The sequence below is a fragment of the Rhopilema esculentum genome, chromosome 6, assembly GCF_057945365.1.
Source record: "Rhopilema esculentum isolate cy_ngs chromosome 6, ASM5794536v1, whole genome shotgun sequence".
Classification (NCBI taxonomy): domain Eukaryota; kingdom Metazoa; phylum Cnidaria; class Scyphozoa; order Rhizostomeae; family Rhizostomatidae; genus Rhopilema; species Rhopilema esculentum.
Genome location: NC_142820.1, coordinates 10,950,375 through 10,966,729, shown reverse-complemented (window position 1 = coordinate 10,966,729; position 16,355 = coordinate 10,950,375). Strand labels below are relative to the sequence as shown.

The window sequence follows — 16,355 nt, the reverse complement described above, 5'->3', positions numbered from 1 at the left end:
AGCTGGTTCTTCAGGCGAGTGATTTGGTCAACTGTGTGTTTCAAAAAAAAAAAATTTGCAAGGTCAACCTACATTTTCTAAATGTTTTGGTTTTCCGATGAAAGGAATCTGCCTAAAATAGTTAGCAACATATAGCCTTTGTGTAATTTTTCAATTCTCACATAGGTTAAATGATGTTTTGCCAAGCACCTGTGACACGTCATTAATTTTAAACGATCAGTCTTTTTGGCCTGAGTATTGAATTGAAAAATGTATGGAAGGAAATATTTTATCGTCACTTATCATGTCGTCAGGTCTCGTGTTTGTTGAGAATTGGGTTGCTGAGGAAATAGGAGGCATTTTTATATCCCTGTGCGTTGTTCAAATTGGCAAAGAGCACAGTATTTTAAAAGATCCTTTGTGAAGACTTCCGAAGATCCTTTGTTAATAGTGGAATAACGTGACTTTATGTAATGATTGATAAGAAATTTATGATTTATAATATAGATAAAGGTTCTTTTTTATTGGATGAAATTCGAGAAAACTGCTTGTTGAATTATTTATATCCTCATGCAAGTTTTATCTCCTGCAAAATGGGAGGTAAATGTTAGATACTAAAAGAAAACAGATGGCATTGTGCAGAGTTTTTCATACGGCCTTGCTTACAATTGTAAAGGAAGATACGACATGCGCAAATGGAATATTCTGTCAGGGTCTTAAAAATTTCCTTTCCGAGCCAAGAACAACAGGTGTGAGAGTACCTGCGTTACTATGGTTAAAAGCAAAAGCAATTCACTTTCCTTCACATAAGTATTCTGCCAGAGACTGCATCAAGACATTGATCTCTTTGAAGCCATCAGAAGATCATCTATATAAAAAGGCCATCAGAAGTTCGTTTAGAACCAAGCCGTAAAACGTTCGTTAAAACGAAGCCGCGAGGTCATGCTACAGAAATCGCTATTACATACATCGAGGGATGATGCTTTCTACTTGGTTAGTTTTTTATGAAGATATTATTGATATTTCTGAATTGAGGGAAGAAATTTGGTCAAATTTTGGCCTTTTTTTACTTTTATTTTTATCGTAACATATTTTGCCATTTCAGTTTCAATTTCCATAACCGTTTTACTTGATGTTTTTGGTCACTGGCATTTTGTGCTAACGATTTTATGAGATCCCGTGTGTTATAGAACAAATTATATTTAGGTAACTTGGTACTTTTATTGAGTTTAAAAACCATAATCAAAACGACACACGCTCGATCAAGGGTTTTCTGGAGTTTCAAGATTAACAGATGAGGAATAATGTGGAGTTTTTTTAGGAATTTATTAGAGGATTGATCAGTTTTCTCTATTAGCACTGGCAGCGTTCTACCGTTGTAAGAGCCGAAGTTAACTTAAATACAGTAAGTCGAATTTTTCTGGAAAGAAAATTCTTCTAATTTTGAAAAATCTTATAAATTTGAAAAATTTATAACTAACCAGGGGAATTTTCGCCATGATGGGAATTTCTTTGAATTCTATATGGCCTGGTCTTTTGTTAATTGTGAATTTTTTTGTTTTACTTAAAATTTCATAGTAAGAGTTTTAAGGAAGGTACTAAGGAAGGATTGTTTTTCGTGAGGACCCCCCCTATTTTAGACGTCTTTTACTGTTTTAGACTGTTTTAGACGTCTTAGACTGTTTTTTCATGAGGACGCTCGCAACTTTCATACGTCTTTCTTTGACCCTTTTCGGAAAGATGAAAAAGAACTCTTCTAGAAGGGGTTTCATTGTAATTGGGGCCCAACTAAAATCTTAGGAACTTCAAAACTTTACTTTAGTAAGGGGCAATAACATTTGAAACACAGTGATCGTATCTCTTCTGACTGATATGACCAAATCACACCGACTAAATACGACCATGGTCACTAATGCCGCACAATAACGCCAACGTCTGTTTGGCGTATTCTACTAGAAATGATTTTGTAGACCTTTCCATATTTTGAGTAAATCTTGCACTTTCCACCTCCGCCCCCTCAAAGCATTGTTTTTTGTTGAGATATTGTGAAATAGTCGTGAATCGCGCATGCAAAGATCGTATACAGTAACAAGATCTCAACAACATCGCTGGAAAGAGAAAGGGGATTAAGTACCATTCTGGTAGATTACTTTCGACAAATTTGCTTTGATATCATTTCTGGTCTCAAAATATCTTTGATAGATTTTAGGTAAGGATGCTCACTTGCTTGCGCTGGAGCTTAAATTTTGAGTGAATATGTAATACATTGCAATGCAAAGGCTGAAATAATTTCTGCAGACACTTTTTAAAGGCTTATTTGAACTGTTTTCTCCTGACAAGCTGAATTGGATTATCTTCACCAAAATCGAATCATCTCTGCCTCCTCTCCTAGGGGACCTTTTGGCGGGTAAATTATCAAAATGGTAGCTGCAGTCAACAAGCGTTTCTTGCTTCAAACACAATGTGTACTCAAACTTTGTTTTTTACTCCTATGTGAAGAAGGTTGGAGGAAAAGCGTCATTCAAAACGAAAACAGGTTCTTGATTAGGAAAATGTATCACTAACGCCAGGTATCTGGCCAGTTCCACATATTGTTTCATGCACGGAAGCTGCACGACGGAGAAAGCTCTTCCCTCCAAGTCGGAGGGGGGGGGGGTAGTCTTTGTATTCCCTAAGACTTTATCGTAGAAAACTGGATAGTTTTGAATCTCATTCATAAGAGTTTTATCATTAATATTATCCTGTTGCTGCGCCATCCTCCGCACTGACAACAAACTGCGTGTAACTAGTTACCATGGCGATTAATAATGATTTTCATTGGCTAGTGCAGGTCATGTGTCCGCAAGATATCGCTGACATGTCAGCGATGTATTTTTCCAATAAATTTTAAGTCATCACCGAGGTCCCCAAAAGAAAAAGTTGAACTAGATTCAGCTTTCCCAGGGCATCGCCTACAGGTCAGCGACAACTTTGTGAGAGTGTTTCCATTAGAACTTCATTCGTCGTCGGCCTGTCGGCGATGCATCGCCGATGTTTCGCCGATGTTTCGCCGATGCTTTAAAGTTATTTGGAAGCCAGGTTTAAGTAGTATAGTTTCTTTGAGATATAAACTCTTTGAGTTTCTTTGATATATATTGTTTTTTTATTGGTAGTTATTCATAATATAGTTTGGGGAGATTGTTACAGTTTGAAAAATTTTTATACGACATTGAATTTAATGAGACAAAACACACAGAAACTCGAAAATAGCATTTTTGCGAGACAGAAGTGTTCTTCTCTATAGAAATAAAAATTGTTTAAGCATTTCCAGAGAAAAAAGATTAATCAGACAAAATGAAATATAGAAATTCTTTATTTTGATAAATGAGCTCGGTTTGATGAGTCAATATTAAAAGCAAATTTTGTGCTATGTCTTACATTTTAGTAATACAATACAAGGGCTCAAACTTATATGGTTTTTTTGTTATAAACATCATAATTATACCTTTTTAAAAATGATCTTCTAAGATAAACGTAATGACATAAAAATCATTTCGTGCTGGGATTTTAAAAAAGCATGTTGCAAATTTACAGCTGTATGCCCAATCTAAAGCCGAAAACCCACTCCGGAAAATGATCCGCGGATCGGATCAGATCGAGTTGATCAGATCCGAGGGGCATTTCACTTCAAAAAATCTCGTACACCTCCTCTGAAAACCCGAAAATCCTTTTGAAATCCAAAAATCTCTGCAAATCTTCTTGTGATCCTAAATCTACTCAAATCTTTCAAAAGTTCCATTAGTTACGACTTTCTTACCGAATCTTGGCAGAAGTTCGGGAGGTCTACGGCTAAATGGTGCGAAAACTTCAGCAATGCTCAATAAATACAGCAGAGATGTAGAAGTATAAAGAGAGGGTGCTAATATTGAGTTTGCTGCGCTGGAGCTTTTTTGGTTACCATAACTACTAACAGAGGTGCCCCTAGACAGAGCTGGTCCTATTTTGACCTTATGTGCCCCCCCCCCCCGAGCTAAGTTGAATGTTGATTAGGATTTAAGGCAGGATCTGCTAGTTCCTGTCGTTAATAAAAGAGGGGGCATAAATTTTTGCAGAAATCTTGGCAGAAGCAAACGAAACAATCTGAAACATTTCTTAGGGTAAATATTTTGCCTCGTGGAAGTATTAAGTGTGGAAGATGGAGAAGGGGTCTAAAATATCTTGCCCAAAGTTCTAGAATGCTTCCTGCCTTTTCTTTTTATTCAAAAGTAACAGCTCCCTAAGGTGATAAAATCCGAGAAGGGAGGGAGCAAAATAAGAGGGCTAAGATGGTTCGGAAGTACCCTATTTTAAAATATCCACTATACAATTCAATGCCATACACAACAATACAATACAAACTATAACAATACAAAACAATGCATACGATACAAAACGCTACAGACGATACAATACATGACAATAAAATATAGTAAAGACAATAAAACACAATACAAACAATAACAATAAAAACGATTCTGTTATCAAAGTCGTAGTCCCATGCCTTAAATTACATTTTTATCAAGTTATCAAATGATGACGTCACACAAATTTGGTGCGAGATGACATGCACAAGCTATAATCCGAGACAAAATAATTTTCAAGTTAAATTGATGTGTTCCTTTTCCTTTGAAAAATAGCTGATACCCTCCCCCGATTCAATGTTGAATGCATGATTTTGAAGCGAAAATGATAGAGCTACAATATTGTTTTGGGAGAAAAAGGGTGATTTGAAATTAAGGAGCAACGTAAAGTAGAAGGTAAAAAGAATTTAATTTTGTCTCAAAAATTTTGTCCTTGACAAGGCTAGTTTTCCATTAATTGCAGAAATCTCTGTAATTTTGTCTCTGTTCGCAACATAGCAATCCTTTTGCAAAATTCTAATCTTTCATTTGCCATATTTAACCCATTGCTATATATTTAACCGATTTTGCTTTTCTTGGGTATTTCATGCTATTCTTTTAGGTTATGCAGTCAACATTCAATAATTCTAGAAATATAAATTTTATGACGTCAAATTTTTTAAGACGTCACACTTGAGAACTTTTTTAAACGTCGTATTGTGTTACTCAGAAGATAAACGATTAGTTTACGATACATTTACACATTTTTAACGGTATTTAAGAATGTGTAACGTCCATGAAAATCCCTGGAAATCGTTAAAAAAACCAAGAAATCCAGAAATCCCCATCAAATTTTAAAAATCCCAAAAATCTCGTACGCTATTTCAGGTAGTGAAATGCCCCTCGATCAGATCACGCATCTTACATGGGTGCGAAAGATTTTTACGGAGAGAAAGTGGAAAGGAGAGTGCTAATAAAAGAATTGAAACTGCACGACCATGAGTTTTTTTATAAACAATTCCGTATGTCTCCAGAGAAACTTGAAGTTTTGCTGAATTCAGTTGGCCCCGGTGAAAGGCTCTGTATCACACTCCGTTATCTTGTGACTCGTGATTCGCATGTGATAATTGCAGGTAGCTATCGTGTTGCCCTGCGTGTTGGTATTACAACAGTTTCACGGATAATAAAAGAGACTTGCAAAGCTATATGCTATATGGGAGAGCATGCAAGAGGGAGGGGTTATAAAGGCACCGGACACACATGATGAATGGCTCAAGATTTCCGAAGGTTTTGAGATTGATTGGGACTTTCCCAACTGCAACTGCGATTAACGGCAAACATGTTGTCACCCAAGCACCCCCAAGATCTGGCTCCTCCTTTTATAACTATAAAAAGACCCATAGCATCGTATTGCTAGCAGTTTGTATTCACAAATATGAATTTACTTTGGTTTCAATTGGAGATACTGGTAGGGAGAGCGATGGCAGTGTTTTTTCTGCAAGTGGCATTGGTCATTCTTTAACAAATAATTTATTGAACATGCCACTCCCACGAGCTCTCCCAAGCAGTACTATCGAGTTACTCTTTGTTATTTTTGGGGATGAGGCTTTCCCTTTGAGAGTAAACATGATAAAACCCTATGCCTGTGCAGTTCTAGATGAAAGGAAACGAATCTTTAACTATCGTCTGTCGAGAGCCGGGCGAGTGATAGAAAAAGCTTTTGGGATAATGGCTTCGAGGTTTCGTATATTCCGAAGGCCTATTATAAGTTCGCCCAAAAAAGTAACCCCCTTTACTAAGGCAGTTGTTGCCTTGCATAATTTTTTGATTGCTGATAATGGCTACTGTCCTATGGGGTTAGCAGATACAGATGTTGAAGAGGTGACTGGCGTCAAGACATCTACGGATATCAAGGTTAAGTACCAGTTTCAAGAGTAGGTTTCAGGCACCCCGTAGCAGGGGGGGCTGGGGGGGCTTTAGCCCCGCTTTTTGCAAAAAATGCCAAATATTAAGTATCAAACTACCAGAAAAGCCTCTTTTTATACGGTTTTAGCCACCCCTCCACTTTTTTTAGACCCCCACTTTTCTCAACGCTCCGCGGTGCCTGGGTTAAAATAACTGTATGGACGACGCAAAGCTTGTCAGAAATAATTTTACTGATTATTTTAACTCTGAATAGGTGCAGTTTCCTGGCAATGGGATCATATTCATCGAACATTCGACAGATCTGACCAGTAAACAGTTTATATCTTTTAATGTCTTTAGCCAGCAGATAGATAGGGAAAAAATGTAAACGGTATATATGATTTGAAATTGAAAATGTAAACGGTATATATGATTTGAAAAACACAAGTTTTACAAACTTTATTCAAAGTTAAACAAGCTTAATTTTCGAATTGCAGTTCGTACAAAACTTGTTGTATTTTAATTTTTGCTAGAGCGTTTTTCTGTTTTGGCAAAGCCTTAAGGCTGTCTACCAAACTCAAACAGAAAAGTTCATCAGCATCTTTAGTGTCTTTTGGTCGGTTTACCCTCTGCAAAGTTTGCGCCAGGGCGGTGTCCAAAATTGACAGTTTCGATGCCTCTTCGCTCTTCCTTTTTTTTACACTTGGAGGATTGAACTCCATAACATCTTGTGTCTCATCTTCTTGAGAATTTTGTTCGTTTGGGATTGCAATGTTGCTTTCATCTTCTCTATTCACTAGCGTGTCTCTTAGAAAAGAGAGTTGCTCGAAAAAACTGCATGAGGGAAGCTTGCCCCCTCCAGCTCCTGATCTTAGTTTATATTCCCTTTTTTTTAAACATTTTCGATAGTTCTCCCTTAGCTTTCCCCACTCGTTTTTTACTTTATCAATCGGCATTCCAATTTTCGAACCTATTTCCTTCCAAGCCTGCTCTTTCATATTTATATATTTGTACGATCGAAGTTTGGTATTCCAGACACATGGATAATTTTGTACAGTTACAACAACTGCCTCAGAGAGTTTTTTATAGTCATCTTGTTCCTCCACGGGCCTTGGCGTTGGGGTTTGTGCTGGAGGAGGACTTGCAACATCGGATAATGGTGATGCAGGTGCCAATATTTGCTGTGTTGGTGTACATCGCTGTTGCAACACATCTCTTGCTGCTGGGTATAGTTGTAGATGCTTCCAAGCAGTAGAAATCGGCAATCTTGAGCTTGGTTGGTTGATTTCTTCGTCAGAAGGTTTCGCTTGAGCTGAAAAATTTTGAGGACTCGACATGCTTATTCTTTGCTGAAATTATTTTGCGCTTATCCGTCCTTCCTATCTCAATTCACAGTGTTTGTTTAAGACAATACACTATTGTACCTCTTTTGTAATAATGTAATAATGACCCCCAAATTCTCTCAAAATTTATATAAAGCCGAAAACCCAATCCGGAAACTGATCCGCGGATCGGATCAGATCGTGTTGTTCTTTCGATCCGCGGATCGTTTGAGATTGGAATACACGTTGACATTATCTCCACGGGATTCTCACCTTATGACGCAAGTGCTCTATTGTTTAAAGGGTTCTAATTTGATTTTGATCAAAAGAAAACTACTGTACCGGAACAATTGAAGAAAAAGTTGAAATGATTTCAACTTTTTTTTCGATCCGTTTCGATCCGTAGCGGATGAGTCATGTGACCATTTTTGCATCCAAACCGCGTGCACAACACAAAATTTGATCCGACCCACGGATCATTTTCCAGAGTGGGTTTTCGGCTTGAAAGATACATTACATCATCCCAGCTGGGAATCGCTCTTACCAAGAGGCTGAGGTTGCGAAAGTGCAAAATTTTTAGGTTTTCATCCTTTTTTATAAAAATCCTTCTGTTTAATGACGCTAAAACTTCCTAGCAACGTCATATAGCTATGCTATCAAGAGAATATTGATCCTCTGTTGACTACCGACAAACACAGTTTTCAATTAGCATGTTTTAATGAAAACATCGTTTCAGCAAGGAAAGGACGTTGGCAGTTGACAATGCGAGTAGCTGAATTGAACAGAACGCCCACTCTCCAAAACTGTCGCTAGTGTGAAATGAGTCGATTGCTATCTTCAGAAGCTGTGAGGTTTGAAAAGATTGTGCATGAGTTTTTGCTCCGTAACCTCTTTGTCATCGGCCTGTTTTTCAAACCGCAATTTTATAGTTTTGCTATTTCAAAACGTTTTTGTATGTGGGCTTCTTTCATCTAGTTTTACTTGTTCATTGTATTTTGATTTTTTTATGTAGGGGAAACAAGATACAAGATAAATTGTTTCTGTTGCCATAGCTTATAGCATGTATTAATCTAAGAATTTCATTGATTGGAATTCCACGTAACTGACCAGCTATGTCAGTTACGTGGAATTACTTCTACCTAAAGCGAGATCGTCTACGTAAAATTATATTCAATCAGGGGCATCAAAGATTTTTGACTCGCAGTTCTAAGCATTTAACGAATAAGGTATGGAAATGGAAAGGCTAGGAATATTATTTGGTGAATATGCCAGAAAAGTTAATGGGACGTGTGAAGCTTCCAAGAGTATGAAAAAGAAAGACTAAGGACATATCAAGGCTCGTGGCAATCAACATTGGTGCTAAAATCAGTGTCCAGGTTATTAAAACGCGTAATGTAATGGGAGATTCAAATTTTGTGTTCTGTTTAGAAGAAATGCATCACGTAACATTAGGCATGCAATACACCTAGACTTCACACAACGTATGTTTATATTCTATATCATTATTATACGCCATTAATAACACGCTGAATTGATAAAGTCATCCAATGCGTACAAATTTGTTAGGAACTGCATACTGTCAAATATAGGTATAAGACCAAGTTCAAAGTATTTCAGTAATATCCCTTCATTAGCACTAACGATTCTCCTTAGAATAGCAGATGATCAAACGCTCATTGCAAAAATAAAATTGACATGTTCCTTCCTTAGAATGTTTATGTAAATAATGAAAGTTTTGTAGTTCTTTGCTTTCAAACGTACGTAGAGTCGCGCTACTGTCCGGAAAGTGTGGATAAATTTGCATCCACCCCATTCAAACCTTTTTAAACACTCATACCAATTCACAAAAATATTGACAATGATAGCGTAGGTTGAAGTGAAAATCGATAAATATTTACATCAGAATCTGATGTAAATGCTTCCTTGAAGGAAATTTTTTAAGTCTTGGTAATTTAATTCTCCCGGTTTGTCTATCGGAAAATAGAAAGCGAATGCCCATTACGTTGGCTGTACTTCCAATTTCTGTACTTCTTGTCCCAGAAAATTCGAATCAAATTTGCAGCAGTATCACTACGCATTTTGCAGTCTTCTGAAAAATACTGACATGAATTGACGCCTCATTTGTCGATTAAATGCGATGAATACGATGGCATTTATGCACGATTTCAATAAAACAAACTGATACAACCAAGCACGAGTGGTCGATTGTCTCTCATTTATATAACTGTATTTGCTTTTGACGTAAACGTTATATGAGATGAAAGGCAAGTAACAAACCATCATTGAAAGAATGACAGCGATAATGCTTTTCATAAGTTGCAGATCGGGGCGGCATCGACTTGCTAGCTGTGAAGTCTCAACACGATTTCGAACAGCTACAAACATCTTTTTGTATAGGACTATGATGAGAGTGAACTTGATTGAGTAAACTGCTGTCATGAAAAGAGTAATGTAAGAAACATAGCCTCTAAGAGTAACAAATAGGTACAAAATTCCCATTGTAACACTTAGACCAACGATGCTACATATCAAAAAGTAAGATTTTCTTTTTGTCATGTGAGCATTGTAAAAATTCAAATATTTCAAGTGAAGATATCGGTCGAAAGCTATAGCAAGTAGCATTGATCCAGAGAAATGACCAAAAGCAACATAGACTGGTTCGAATGAATCACGAAGTTTTTCGGTCCCATTAGGCCTCAAAAGGTTTACAGTAAAATACGTTACCAGCATTGGTTGCACAATTGAACCAATACAGATATCACCTATCGAAGAACTCAAAATGAAGCGATATCCAGTGCTTTTATGAAGGCCAAGTTTGTAAATTCCACGGCACAAGAATGTGTTCATCGTTATGTTTACGACTAACAGCGTTACATTTGATACTAGCAAGGCGACGAGGTTTATGTTTGAGTATTTCGGCATGACCGCCTCTCTTATACGATGCTTCTTTCAAGGAAGTTAGTTAACGCACGTTTTACAGATACCTTTTTGGATTTCTTCACCGAACAATTTTTCTGCAGCTGCCAGTTGAGCGTCCTTGTTCCAAGACACCTATTATAATCTTTGCAATTGTTGCCGACAGCTAGTTTTTATTAGAGTCTTGACAGGTGATCTGATATCAAAGAAAATCGCCCGGGAACATTTATTGTTTTGAAAATCATCCAAAAATTACCAGAAATCTTTCAGAGAGAATTCCGATGTTTGTCAAACAATGATTATATACAAAGCCGCTGAAAAAGTCATCAACATAAAGTGAGAAGTTATAATTTCAGAGAACCCCTAATGACGATGTATAAGCACGATTAATACATTGTTCATGTCAAATCTTTGTTATAATACCATGGAAGATCTGTGTTTATAGCTCATGCCTACAATTTGGCGAAGTAAGGTTTGACATTATCCCTTTTTTATTTGATTTCCCCAATCTTCATTCTAATTTCAAATAATGTTTTATAGCATTGCACGATATAGATCAAAGGAAATGGGACTCATTAACCAATAATCATAGCATTTGCGTTCACGTTCCAACTTTTCCAAGCGATCATCATAGCATATTGCGTTTCCAAGGGACCGCAAGAAACAGTTTCAATTGGAACTGCTCACCGAGCCTAAGTGGTTCTACTTTCGAATTAGACCCCAATTGGAACAGTACTCGCGGAAACGGGTGGAACGGATCCTATTGGGTACGGATAGAAAACGAGAATCTTGGAAAATCCTCTCTTTTTTCTCTATAACTGGGTACTGTTCTATAAACAGTGCAGTCAAATCTTTTGCAATAAAGAATTGTCTCCCAGTCTTTTTCCTCATCAAACTTTGCAGTTTTGTAGTCGAGGGTTATCTAAGTAGGGGAGCTGTTTTTCCTTCCACACAGCTAAAAGCTTTAACTTGGTTTGCCATGCTGATTGCTTTTCGATTATTGGTCTAAATGAACAAAGCTCGAAGAAAAGAAATTGGGGCACTTGGCACTTTTGCCAGAATCAGTTCCAGAGGGAACAGGCCTCGTGGAAGCGCAAGGCCTAATCGTACCGACTTTGATACGGTTCCAAACAGAACCGTTTCAAGCGGTTCCGTGGAAATTCAGCCTTAGTTTCCGATCATTTTCGGTCATCGAGCACGCTTCTTACTTCAGAGCTTACTGGTTGGTAGAAATCGGAAAATGTTGTCAAATTCAGCAAAATTCTCAAATGACAAAGAATATGTCTAGGCTGTTTTCCACGTTATTGGTTTTTTAGGCTTATGCAGTGTAGCTTTGGCAATTTAATATCAAGATTATATTTGCAAAAATGATTATGCATAGACAAAGAAATTGAGGACAGTTATTGTATAATGTCGTACAAGCTACATTTGAAAACCAATCAATTAATTTTCCTTAAAACTCATTCAAGAACAAATACTTTACACAGCTGTATTTAACATTTTTCCTTTGCACAGACATGAATTGAAGCAAAAAATTATTGTTGCTCTATTTCAAAACAACTATTGTAAAAAGCCTCTTATATCAGCTTTTCTTTAATCTCAAGATCGAGTAAGAATAGAGGGCAATAGCCCAGGGCCCAGATGTGCCAGTTATACTGGGCGGTCAGTAGGGCCGCAGAGTGGGGAGCCAAGGGCGAATTGCCACAGGGCCTTAAGGTCTAGAGGGCCTTAAAAAGTAATGAAATCCATTTCAAGAATGGAATTTATCAAATGTAGCAGGCGTATGTCTACAAAATGTTAAAATGGTTAAATCTGTTGCAAGAAAATTACTGCAAGGATCATCTGGAAAAAATCGCGGTTCTGCCCCATAGCCTCCAAGATCTGTCAGCGCTGGCGGCCCTTGCCAAAGCTGGACACAGGTTTTCTAAAAGAAGAAAATGGCATCTACGGTTGGTTACTGAACCGAGATGGCCACGTTTCTGACTCATGTGCCAGTCAGTAAACCGAGGTCCAAGAAAGTGAACAAAGAAAGAAGGAGAAAGGAAGTGAGGGTAGTGTAACAAAGTCAGTAAATACACAGGCGAGCTAGGCAGTAAGTACACAGGCAGTAAATACACGAAAACATTACTAGGAAACTAAAACCAAACACTCACATACTAAAATGAATTGCATAAGCAGAACCCAAACATAAGACAGAATGTGGTGAAATAATATAAAACTAATCAACAGGAAAACAAAACACGTTACAGTAGGGCTCAGCATATCCTATCGTATGCTGCTCTACCCTGTTGCAAAGTAGTGTATCTTACATCCCTTGATGTTCCAGTGGAACTTAAAAAATCTATTATGTCATTGCTTTTTCACTATCTCGTATTACTTCTTATAAATCTGAGTTTTCTTCTTGCTTTAAATGGGATTTTATCTGATGCTTTCAGATTTTTTTCTGTTGATTTGATTTTTGACTGCTCGATTTTTAATTTTGATTCTTTTCATCATTTCTCTCTAAATACTTTGATATTTTCTATGAAATCTCTATAATTCTTTATGGTTTTTGGATAAAACAAGAATCTGCTCAAAGAACCAACTTTTATTGTACGATTTTTGGAAAAATTTACTCATATCAAAGCCTAAGCTTTTCGCCATTCTGGTCACAGAGCAAAGCTCCTGTTGAATATTCGACTATCGTGCAGACGCCACTACAAGGCACGAACTGTAGAAGTTTAATGTCTGTAAGTAGTATACGGGGCTCGGCGTATTACGACCAAAGACGTCCAACATTTAAAACGAGGTTATAGTTAGTGTGAATATATATATCGTAAAATAAGCCAATTGGGTGACTTACACAACTCGATAGTACAATGTATGATTCGTAATTGCTAAAAAAACCGTTCGTTGAGTTCAAATGTGGCCACAACTCCCTGCGTGACCGCTCCGTGTATGTTCGATTCTTGACTCTCTCCCCTCGACTGACCACACTTGTCCGAAGTAATAAAAAAGATAACAAAATGCAACAGCTCCCTAACCCGAGGGGCAATTCATTATCGAAAAAAGCATACGAAAATTCCATGAAGCCAAAGAACTTCAAACAAACGATGAGATTTCCTCAAAAGTTGTATGATTTTCTTATAGAGTGTTTATCCAACGCATTAAATCTGCCCAGTAGCCTCTTTTTACGAAAATTGCTATTCTTGTGAATTTCTGAAATAGCTACAATTTGATAATTATGTCACATCGAAAACGGATAGCCGTTGTATCAACGCCAATTATAGATAGAAAAATTAAAGGCGTGGTTATTTGTTTATTTTTATATACCCATTTCTTTTGTAGATATTTGGCCGCTTAAAGCTTATTAGGAACAGCTGTCCTCTCATCTTAAATCGTTGCACTGTGGTTTATGAAACCTTTCTAACGTTATATGTATATACGTATGTATGTATGTATGTATGTATGTATGTATGTATGTATGTATGTATGTATGTATGTATGTTTCATATCTTTAATGTACATAACAGGTCTAAGTAAAATACTTGTTTTCAGCCTGGTTTACAAAAAAGGGTAAAAGGCTAAAAAAATTAAAATATGTACTGTAAGTATAAAAATTTCAATGCAAATGAAGAAAATATTAACAATTACAAAATCCATCCATAGTTAAAACTGTCCATTTTAATCTTGTCCATTAAAAAGTTTTTACATGCCTGTTTAAAAATATAGCCAACCAGACATAGCCAACCAGAAATTTTTTGTTATTTTGGGCGGATATTTTTTGGCCGGTAATTTTTAGGGCGGTTATTTCTTTAAGTTTGAAAAAAATTTGCTATGAAGCGCCATTCAACTAAATTTTGCTCGCGCCCTACTGCCCGTGCCTATATGATGCAGTTCCTCATTGTTTCAGACAAACGGGTAGAATTAAGTCCACAAACAATAGGAATGTAGAGCCGTCTCCCCAACAAGAAAAAATAGGGGTTTTCTATTGCATAACATTTTTAGTCTCATTTGTTATATTGTGTTTTTATGGAGATAAGAAATGCTTTGCATTGTGGTTGTTGTTGTAGCATCGTTTAAAATTCTGTTGGGAATTGTGGTTGTTGTTGTAACATTTTTTGAATTTCTTTAATGGGTATAGCAAAATTTTGTTCTGCGTATTTAGTATGAAGTCGATTCTTAATGACAATTTCAATGATCTTGAGACTAGAAGTTTTCCATGTTAATAAATTCTTGAATTAATACTAAACTTACTACGAGATATGAAATGCATCTGAATCCGGTTTACTTGTTCTCACGACAACAGCTGGTCGATTCCACAACGAAATACTCAAAGTGTGACTGTTTCGACAACATTCAACTTCCTAACTGCAATATTGACGTAAATTTTCTCTCACGTAATGGGAATGCAATATGGCAGGTTAATGAAACTCCACAAACCTCCATCAACCACACCGGAAAGATCTCGTAGGAGTTGCTTTGGCCTTTAATCAAGTTTTCCATACAACGAAGTTCTTTTTCGTCAATTATATAAAAAATCTAGGTCATTTATCTACATTGGTCGTTGGTAAAAGCACTGAGGAAGAAATATGAACCGCAAAATGCAAATTAAATGACGACAAAACATCGAAGCATCTGAAAAATTTGTCATGAATTGCAAACTTTATGTCGTAATTCTTTAACAATATCATGTCCCTTAAACATGAACCATGAAACTATCTTTTCTTGAAATTAGCGCGACAGTCGCAAAGCATCATGTGTACACTTAAGGAAACCTATATGGACTACTTTGAACAGGTTGCAGTGTATTGCAATCTAGACCCGTCTGGAACATAAATTTATTACTTATAGATAAATCAAGAGAGGTAAAACTTTTTAGAGACACAACGTATGTTTGTGTACATTCCAAAATACTAATCATCTGATGTAATTATATATAATTGGTTATAAAAGACCATGTATCAAAGGGGCAACGGAATATGCAGAAATATATTGACTTACTGCTCGATTTACCAATTCAGAAGAAAGAAATTGGACTGATATTCTTATTTTGAAAACGGAGGGACAATCTGCGTTTTCCAAAATTTCCGAATACGCAGGGACGAATTCACCGCCGGGTGTAGGGGATTCGACACCCCCTAATAGTTTTGTGTCCTTCAGTTAAAATTTTTGAGGATTCGATAAAATGCATTTTTGGTGGACACTAGTAACAAAATAATGCAAAAATTATCTTATCTTCTTGACCTCGAAGTTAAAATGGGCGTTTCCAGCAATTTCCTGTCACCAGAATGTTGTAGCACCAAAATCCAATATTATATAACGCACATCCCGAAACATTGCCGCTCCAATCCGTCCCTACGGACACGTGGAGACGGACACTTCAGGATTTCTATGTTTGTGTCATTCTTTTGAATATAGCATTTACGCATTGGTGCGCAACTTTGAAAATAACAATCAATTATTAATCATATCGCTGGAAGAATATTCAGTACGCTGTTGTTGCAATTTGATTGAAGAAATTTCACCAAGATGTCTATTATCCTATCTCTATTAGTATATCTGTTATTGTGGGCAGAGACAGGGCACTGAACAGGAGGCTGACCGTTCCATTGTGTAACAATTGTTCCTGATGCGTAGGCGTCATTCTATAAACGTGAACATTAGCAGAGGGTATTTGGTAAGACGTAAGAAGGATCGCTGAGTATTTGTTTACACCAGGGTATGTCTAAAGGTTTCAATTATCAGAAGTTCTGCATCGTTTTCCTTGTTTGTATTTTAGGATAATGGTTGCTGGATAATTGGTTAAGTGCAGAGGAAAGCTGAACAATATGCTTCCTTATGGAGTTTAAATAAAGGATCTTTACTTTTCCAAGAACCTTATGCTACAAGCGAA

The 16,355-nt window shown here is 36.9% G+C and overlaps 1 protein-coding gene across 1 annotated transcript; it reads right to left on the bottom strand.

The window, feature by feature from the left end:
- Nucleotides 1–1,344: 1,344 nt before the first annotated feature.
- LOC148960132 (uncharacterized) lies at nt 1,345–9,016 on the bottom strand. Its single transcript, XM_089108815.1, has one exon. The coding sequence runs from the start codon at nt 7,577–7,579 to the stop codon at nt 6,722–6,724; it is 858 nt and encodes a 285-aa protein (XP_088964941.1). The 5' UTR covers nt 7,580–9,016; the 3' UTR covers nt 1,345–6,721.
- Between the last annotated feature and the right edge of the window lie 7,339 nt (nt 9,017–16,355).